A 10211-nucleotide genomic window follows, 5' to 3' on the forward strand; every position below is an offset into this window, starting at 1 on the left:
AATACAGCAAGCAATGATGCAATTCATGTAACAACTGATGCAGTAAATGATAACTTCTATAAAGATGAAGACGAAGTTAATATAGACTTGGCTTCCATAAATGCTGCCTGGCCAAAAAGGAAGTATATTATCAAAAGTAATGATATTAAAACTTTGAAAGAAAAACCTAATGACCTTGGAAGGGCTTCCAATGACCGTTCCAAAGTATCTAGAGATGAAGAGACTATATTAATTGATGATTCCATTGCCCCTTTTAATCCTTCTCAAGCAAAAAACACTGTTAAGGAACTCTCCTTGAAAACTATTTTGGTACCGAAAACTTATCTTCCTAATAAGACTACCAAAACAGCATCGAAAGTAGGAATTACCACAGCTTCTCATGATGCTGAAAACATATTTTCTAGCACACAACATGAGTCGGAAGCCTCTTTTGAGAAAGATGCAATGCTAAACTATGAAGCTGATCTCCAAAGAGTGGAAAGCATTAACTCAGAAGAGGAAGATACATTTGAAGATGAAAACATCAGGGATTACATTGAAAACAGTCTAGCTGACACCCAATATTCAATTAATCCTGATGCATACTATACTACAACTTTCAGAAGGATCAGCAAACCCAGGTCTGGTCAAACTGGATTTGAAATACGGGAAAATGTGGTTTCAAAACTTCCACAGGGAAATTTTAAGCCTGAAATTCAAAGAAAAATGACTGCAACACACAGTAATCCCAATTCTAACACTAATGAACACTTTAATGATAACATTTACACAGTACTGGAGGAAAATGATCCAAACATCTATATCTTTACCCCAGAAACAATGCCGAGCTTTATAAGAAGAGGGTCTGGCATCCCAACAAAAGACAATGCAAATCCAGGTAAAGCTAAGAATGGTATAAGCAAAACAAACTTGATGGCAATTTTGAATCAGTTTAATGCCACCAAAATGCCACCAAAGGCCACCATACTTTCTCCTGATATTTCTGCCCTTGAATCTCAAGAAGACAATGAAAACAATAGGAACTCTGCTCCTTCTGAAGAAGAAACCAGGCCCATAAGACTGAGGTCTGTGTTAATCCCCAATCAGAGAGTGTCTAGACCTCCAGTTTCTCTTGGAGTCAGTGGCATGCCACCTGATACACTAGTGATGTCAGAGGTATCAGAACCAACAAAAGAACACTTGACTTCCATTGACCAGATCTGGGAGGTCATTGATGAGCCAAGTGCTGTTAAGCCCTTTCCCCAAGTCTATTCTGTTCCTCTAGAGGATTCTATGACTTTTTCAGAGGAAGTCATATGGGCAACTAACGTTCTTGACAGTGAAAATGGAGATATCAGAGATAAAACTGACAGAAATACTCTCTCAGCTAATAGAGGCCTCCAAACAACAACCTACAAAAAAAGAGGGATAAACAGAGCTACTGAGCTTATAAGTGATCATGTCCAACAATCAGCTATCAGTCCATCTGCAAAGGAAAGAGCCACCCCAGGAACTGAGGCTAGCACATCTTTTCATAATGATAAGGCTGTTGAGGAAGAAAAATTCTACATTTCCAGAGACTTAGAAGATTTAAATATAATGACAGCCACTCCATTAATTCGCAAGCCACTAGTTGCTTCTGCTCAACAGAAAGGATCTGGAAGTTCAAAAAATCCAGTTTATCCTGGCTCCACAATGAGCAGAACAAAGTTGACAAAGGTTCAGGCTAGAGATCCACTTCTTGATAACTTGGAGCAGCCAACTATGAACTCCTATTATAAAATCTATCAATTACCCAGGAAAATAATTTTTTCTCCTACTGAATTGATTGAAAACAGCAATTTCAAACCACAAACAACTGAAAACATCATTCTCATTCCTGAAAACTTAGTCAAGGACTTTGGTGTTGTAAGTGATAGATCCTTGACCGATTACTCAGAGAGAGAGCCTACAGTGTGGAATATTATTGACTTCTTTGAACTTATTAATGAAGCTGATGATCAAGAAAGCCAAGCCATCAAACCCCTTACCTCAAATTCAATTGTTCCTTCTAAAACTTCAACAAATGTTATCAGAAATTTTATAAACAATGATACAGGCTCATCATCTACTGTGGAGAGAGAAAATATTATTGCAGAGATGCCACATTCACAGAAAAGCAATATTCCCTTGACGGAATTTGGTTTCATCTCTAATGATGAATTTCCCTTAGTTTATGATTCTGAAGATTTAAGCAACATGGATTCCCTCCCTTTTTTACCAGTGAATAGAATGCACACTGGGGAAGGTGCCATCAGTTTTGAGATAGACAGAAATTCTGAAGGAGAGTCTGCGCTGACTGAAGAAGGTGGGTACAAAATATTTCTATCTCTAAAACATTCCTGATACTTCCACTGAATACCTTGAAATAGCTGGCCCATTAACAAGTTACTCTTGTAGTAATTCTCCAAGTATGCTTGTTCAGATAGTCTTGAAATAAAGACTGATTATGCTAATTTCATTGATGCTATTGCTTACCTTAAGAGTATAAATCTTAGGTCCAGCTTCTCAAACTTAACTTATCTTCCCTTTCATTTTTTGAATAGGGAAGGAATATAGATGACATTCCTTCTCAGGAAAAGTCCTCCCAGTACATTATACTCTATAGCACAAGATATGTACTGTTATGTCTGAGGATAGTGATTGCAAATGTGTTTCACATAATTATGTCTTTGAATTAATAGATAAAGCAAAAAAATCCTTTATTCAAATGAACATGTACAGATATCTCTCCAAAGTCAAGTGGATATCATGCACAACATAGCACAACGGATGCTTGATACATGGTTTGTCTAACCTAATAATTTCAAATATACAAACCAAAGGAAGTTAGTAAGTTGTAACTTCTGGAGAAAAAACAAGAACTTTGATACTGATGTCATTTTTTTTCGAAGGATCTGATGATTGTGACAGGGCTCAGAGACCCATAGCTCATCTCCTAACTGATGGAAGTCAGATTTTTTTTTTCTCTATTGTCTAATACAACATATTTTGGAGAAAGTACAAAAATGTTAATGGTGGCATGCAATTCTCTGAATACTTTTAGGAAATAACCCCAATTGTTTTCTTTTCAGACACAGAATCACAATGGGTACTTATTTTTGTTGTTGTTGTTGTTTTGTTTTGTTTGTTTATTTGTTTGTTTTGACACAGGGTTTCTCTGTTTAGCCCTGGCTGTCCTAGAACTCACTTTGTAGACTAGGCTGGCCATGAACTCAGAAATCAGCTTGCCTCTGCCTCCCAAGTGCTGGGATCAAAGGCGTGCACAACCACTGCCTGGCGCAATGAATCCTTATAATCCTGCTATCAAAAATAGTCATAGCTTTCTTAGGAAATACAAAGTACCTAATACTTTATGCTTTATAATCAGAAAATGTCATATCTCCCCTTTTTCTTCCCCATTCTCTCTCTCTGTGTATGTGTCTGTGATTTACTGATTGATTGATTGATTGATTGCCTGAAACTCCAATTGTAACTGCAAACATACTACTGAAGAGGATGTAGTCTTAATATTTTGAGAGTTAAAAACCTAAATGACTAAAAATGTTAATACCAGAAGTACCAGAGCCTGTTTTCAGTTCAAGTTTACTAAATTGGAGGAATTGTCTTGACAAGAGAAAGAATAGTATACATAAAATAATCTTAAGTGACTTCCTCTTAGTCTACACTGTTTGCCAAAGTGATGCCACAGGGTCTTCCAACAACACTGCTCATATTGAACCTAACATGCCTTCCATTGCTGATGAAAGGGACAAAATGTTTGATACAGATCTTCTAGAAACCCTAAGTCAAAACCAAAGAAACTCTTCAATTCAGTTTTCTACTTTTATACCCAATGAACAATATGAACTAAATTTCTTTTGTAACATAAGACATAACATCAGCTTCTACAGTGGAAGGCACAACTTCTGAATGTTAAGCATATCACTTTATAGATGGAAATGTAATAGAAATGACAGTTGTCTAAATGGAAATAAAACCCCTATAAAATGTTGAGTCGCTATCTCAAGACTAAAACCATTATGTTAAGGCAGTCAGTGAGGATCCTCTCCATGCCTCTGAAGCTGTCAATCAAGCTTTTACATTCTCAGGAATCCCTGTCTGAATCTCTTTCTCCTGAAGCCAACTCCATGAGAAGATTCACACTTCCTTCTAAAAAATCCTCATCTTACCCAAGAGATAGTAGAAGATTCTCAAAAGAAATTTCATATAGCTAATCTTGAAAGAGACAGCACTGAATTTCAAGTACCAGGAAGTAAGACTAGCATCCACAAAACCATTCTTGAGAAAGAAAAGCTACTGACCAGATTTGTGAGGAAGACATATATTAAGATTTTATACTTATCAGTTACACATAAAAGCAATTACTAAACAATGTTTACACTCCTGTAATGCCATTTTTCCTCTGAACAAAGAAATAGTGATGACTGAGAACAGTACATCCTTCCTGAGCATTGTGCCCAACATGCCAAACACTGAATAGAAAGAAAACAAAACCACAGGTATTAGCAGATAATTCTCCAATTGGGATGGCTTTCCTAGTGTCTGTGAAGATGGGAATTTCTTTCTGAGTAAAGAAGATATTGAACATATAACTTTTTTAGTGACTCTACATGAGAGATAGTCAATTCAGTTAAAATCAGTAACTCAGCCGAGTGTAGTACTCAATGCCTTTAATTCCATCACTTGGAGGCAGAGGTGGATTGATTTCTGTGAGTCAATACAAGCCTTGTCTAAATAGCGAGTTTCAGGACAGTCAGAACTACATAATAAGAGAAAGAAAGAAACAAACAAACAAAGAAAAATTGCTGACTTTTTTCTTTGCTTGCTCAAAAAATATGAAAACATTTAAGCTCTTAATGAACATGAATTGTGGTATCTAGTTGATATGCTGCTTGTTAGCTAGTTGATTCTTTGAAAACTGACAGGAGCCTGACATAGCTCCTGATAGATACGCTCTTGCATAAAGTAAGTGTCAACAATGGACATTACTCTGAGAGCAGCCTTTTCAAAGTGTCTAAGTATGTTATCCCAGAAAGGCATAAATGTGCCTTCCTACAAACTCACTAAGGAACAATCTCATTTTTGCAAACAGATTTTATTTTTCACAGAAGAAAGGACTTTTTTTTATGAACCCAAAGAAGTTACTACTTAAAAAAATACATAAACACTGAACCCAATACCTCAAAATTTAAAGCTGGCAAAAGAAAGACATATGTGAGTTAAGCTGACAAAATAAGACTTCACAGTAGATGTAATGAGATAACTTTTCTAAGAAAAGATCAAGTATGGCACATAGATATGGAGTCCAACTTTGAAGAGGCTGCTATACATATGAGAAATTAATATACGGTAATTAAGCTCAGGTAATATCGATGATGCCAACGATCTACAAAGAGAGAACACTGTATTCCCTTCCAAAAAAAAAAAAAAACCCTAGGCAATTTAAATACTTAAAATTCACCAAATACTTTGTGAGCTTTGATGGATGATATACAAGATAAATATATATCATCGAAGGGCTTGGAAGGTATATATACTACTAACACTTACCTTTTAAGAGAAATAAGGGTGCTATAATCAATGTGACTGAACTTTACAGAAACACTAGTAACAGAAGGGGTGTCATGACCACAAAAACAATTGTAAAAATTAAATGTATTTGAATTTTAGTATCAATGAAGATGGAATTATTACTTTATCTGCCATAGCTAACTGAAAATTAAATGCTGATGAAAGAATATTTCTACATGGTTCCAAGTCTGTTCAGCACATAAAGATAATCATATAAGCAGCTATTAGTGTTCTATGGCTTACTTCTTATCCTTTTGGAATGGTGTATATACAATTTTTTTTTCTCCAAAATGGACACCCACTCTTCTCTGTATAGCATACCTTATCCTGAATTTAGATTCACAAAACATTGAATGATTAATAAACATTTTAAAAACCCTCCATTAAATGAGCCAATTCAGAGGATGACTTTATTCTGTGTCTTCCTCTATCTAATTGATGATATTTCTATTTTTAAACAAATAACTTGGATCTATACCTATCATAATTTCACTCTCTGTGATAATGACAACATTCCATATATCTAACAAAGACACTGGTCTAGGATATGATACTGCAAGCCTACAATCTCACACCAATGAGCCAAAGGCAGGAGGATCATGAATTCAAGGACAACCTAGGCAATGTAGGCAGACTGTCTCAAACAAGGAACAACAACAAAGAAAGAAGAAGAAGAAAAAGAAGAAGAAAAAGGAAAAAAAGAAAAAGAACCATTTTCAACATCAGCAGTGAAAACCTCCTGAAGAAGAAAAATATTTCAGGAGAAACTATTCAAGCTTTTTAAATAAATGCCTTAAAGTCTATTCCTGTATGTCTACAGAGATTGGTATCATATCTCTGCCACGCCAACTAAATAAAAGGAAGCTGTGAGCACTGTGATCATAGTTGATGGAGGAATAATTTTGTCCTTGAAATGGAGACTACCACTTCAGCTGATGTTTCCAGCTCTTTTCATGTTAGACATGTGTGAGTCTGAAATTTACATTTCCTCTGACCCATGGGGCAAGAGACTGGCTCTAAACACTGACACTGAATTTTTTTTTCCTTTACCTAATCAGCTAAATCTTAAAGCCAGTCATACAATTATTGTACCTTAATCTATACAGCTAATCTACAATTATTGCCTGCTACAATAACATTTGAAAATCCTTCTGAAATAAATATCTTCTAGAGCAGCTACCGTTACTTCATCCCTGATTCTTTATGCCTTGTGAATTTAAATACATGACAGAAACTTCTTGCCACAAAAGTGTTCTGAGGTTGAAGTAACAATTTGCAGGGTGCAGAAATCCATAAAAACCAAAACCTAAAATACTGGATACAGTGTGTCCTAAGTTAACTGAAGACAACATGAAAAGCCTTACCAATCCACTAAGTTTATTATTGTTGTTATTATTATTATTAATAATATTTTCCTACTTTAAAAATAATATTTCTCTCTCAGAAGAAAAGAACTGACAGAAGTCTCTGCTACACAATCATCTTATTTTTATTCAGCATCAAAAGTGTGTTTAAATTTTAGTCATTTAAGCACCACAAATCTCAGAGAAAAGAATAGCTCTGCCTCCAATAATATAGGGTCACTTACTTGTGAAATAGTTGATTCCGAAAAGATGTTGAGAGCCTTCAACCATCTGGAGCATTGATTATTGACACTAAACCACAAAGTACCTAGCAGGCTTGAGTATGCCTGTGTCAAGGGGCACCAGCGCCAGGTCAGAGGTGTACACTTGTAAGCAGAAACAGGGTAAATCCTAGGGTTTCTAAAAATAAAATTCTTAGTGTGGATTTTTATTTTATAGTCAGAACTCCATAATTTTTTCTTCTAATATTAATGCTCATTCTAGGAAATGTCTGATCACAGCCAAGAAACAGCCTCCATGGTGAGCCCCTGTCATTACCTGGGTGATTGATGTAACAATCCCCATAATGACCAATGCTTCAGTCACTATACTGGGCAGTACTCCCCTGCCCAGGGATGCCACTAAGCCCAGAGGAAAGATCTGTGAGAGTGTTCAGTGCCCCTCTGCCCCATGGCTGAAGATGGATCGCCCAAAATTTATTCTCGACCTCCAAGAGACAACAGTAAAACACCAACGGAAGCAGACATTTTCTTTGGGGCTGACAACACCATTCCTAAATCAGAAACAACTATTACCTCTGAAGGAGACCACGTTACTTCAGTAAATGACTGCACACCGGATGGTGATTTTTCAACTACAGTCAACAAGCTCACACCTACAAAGGAAAAACTCAAATTAGAAGATGATATTGAAGGCAGTCTGAAATCAACAACTCTTCCAGAGAAAGAAATTACCACTCCGACTGAAACTCCAAACTCCAAACCTAAGGAGTCAATTACTGAAAATTTCATTCCAGTGAAAATTGGAAATAGCTCATCCCCAGTTGGTACTGTTTCTTTAATAGATTTTTCCAGTAACATGGCAAAAGAAGACATCTTCTTAACCACCATTGACACAGGAGAAAAAGAAGTCATACCCATTGGTGAGTTGTCTGGCACACTAGAGGACAGTGCTGCTGATGCGGAGGATGCCTCTGGATTTCCAGATGAAAACACTGAAACTGATGTTACTTCCTCTGCCAACTCAGATGCTCCGGATGATAGAGCTGTTCAGGTCACTGACCCCTTTAGTCCTGAGGCTGAAGTCCCTCCCTCCACTGAAAAGGAGATCACCACCATTCCAGACATAACCAACATTGCAGAAGAGAATGTAACTGAGATCAACTTGATTGTTTCAGAAGATAGGCCCAAAACTGTGACTAAACTAAGTGACTCCGAAGAAGAAAAATTTATCACTGTTTTTGAACTCACTAACTCAGCTGAAAAAGCCAAAGATAATGTGGAAGATCCTTTAACTGATGAGGAATCAACTGATGGAGCTAATGATTGGATGGAAAAAGAAACTGCAAGTGAGGCAGAGTCCCATGCTGTTCTGCTCACTGCTGTGGAATCGAGGTATGACTTTATTGTCACTGCCTCAGAAACTGACAACGTCATGGAGGAATCACACGTGGACACCACAGATTTGCCTGAAAATGAGACAACAGAGTCTGTCACTAATGTCACAGAGGAGCTTCCTTCAGTGACCTCTATGGTAGATACCCTTAAGGACAAGGAGGACTTATCTACCACCAACTCCGGTCTCTTCAAACTGCTGAAAGAAGAACCAGATGATCTCATGATGTAAAACCAGTAACATAAGGGAAGCCACATAGACATACACGAGGGGTTAAAAGATAGTCGTCATGTCTAAGAAGTTACTCAGCAAGAAAACTTTAAAAGAAAAAAAAATATTGTGGGCATTTAAGGCAAGTATGTTAGACTTAGAAACTACAAATACCCATGGATAGAGGTCATGCAGCAAAATATATTAAAGGCAATTTTAAAACCAACAATCTCAGCACTTTTCCTAGATTTCAGTTATGTAACAACTTTAGTGTAAAATCTTCCATATTAGAGTTCAGAGGTGGGAAGAGGTAAGCAGTAAAGGAAGCCATTTCTTGCAATATTTAATAATATGTGCCATTTCAATTAATTCTAAATATTATAATTTAGTGAAATTAAGGATATAAAGAGAATCAAGTAATGTGTAAAAATTAATGAAGCATTAAAAAACTTTCTGAAACTCTTTTTCTAAACATTTTCCTTATTAATACCACAGATGTATTCTCTTTAATTATAATACAGATTTGAAACCTGTGTGAATGTAAGAATTAAAGTTCCTTGTCATTGCTTAATACTCATATGTAACATAAGAAATCAGACATATTTCTTCACACATATTTGATGCTAGTTAAAATAAAATGTTAGTTTTACCTACCTATTCACTTGAAAAATAATATATAAACCTGAATTGACTGTTTTTCCTGAGATTGATATCCTGAATTTTTGTCAATTTTTTTTTCAGATCTTAAACGTTGAATGTTGTACTCTTCTTAGGCAGTTGGTTAGCAATTCAAGGACGCATATCTTCATTCTTTTCTGATACAGACTTTTCAAGTGAGTCTGTTGTCACTGGGCTGATTCTCCTCAATAAATTATTCTGACAGCAACTGATTTACTGTGTGTGACATATTTGATATTCTGATGCGGAATTCTTAAGAGTATTAAATGAAAAATTAGAATTCATTGGTTAAACAAACCCAGAAATAGGATCTTCTATAAAGATCTATGATCTCGTTTTATTAAAAATGAAGAAAAATTTTAAAAATGAAGAAATTAAAACAGACCAAAACACTGAGTAAATAGCAAATATCATATATGAGAGGGAATGGGTGTAAATAGACTCTGGCCTAGGATAACTAAAATACAAACATTTGCTATGAGGTTAAGAGCACTTCGGATCATGGATATTGTGACTAATCTTTCTGGAACAATCAAGTATCTGGGGAGAAAATAAATTGGAATACTGTTTAAAATATACTCTAATTTTTTTTTTTTAAAAAAAGTCTATTTCCCCAAATGAAGATGATAAATCCACCTAAGCCTATAACAAAAGACCCAATGATTACCATGCTTGACATAATGAATAGTCAAAATCATATACAAAAATAATTAATGCATAATCCAAAATTAAATAACTGGAAGAAAATAGCAA

At 35.8% G+C, this 10211-nt stretch overlaps 1 protein-coding gene across 1 annotated transcript; it reads left to right on the top strand.

Annotated features, from left to right (window-relative positions):
• Positions 1-7579: 7579 nt before the first annotated feature.
• Cabs1 (calcium binding protein, spermatid associated 1) lies at positions 7580-9661 on the top strand. The gene is made up of 2 exons (XM_021163463.2): positions 7580-8922; positions 9522-9661. Exon 1 carries the CDS (start codon positions 7626-7628, stop codon positions 8799-8801), a length of 1176 nt encoding a protein of 391 aa, XP_021019122.1. The 5' UTR covers positions 7580-7625; the 3' UTR covers positions 8802-8922; positions 9522-9661.
• Positions 9662-10211: the final 550 nt, after the last annotated feature.

The sequence above is a fragment of the Mus caroli genome, unplaced genomic scaffold (assembly GCF_978045245.1).
Source record: "Mus caroli unplaced genomic scaffold, Mus_caroli_1 scaffold_4, whole genome shotgun sequence".
NCBI classification, from domain to species: Eukaryota; Metazoa; Chordata; class Mammalia; order Rodentia; family Muridae; genus Mus; species Mus caroli.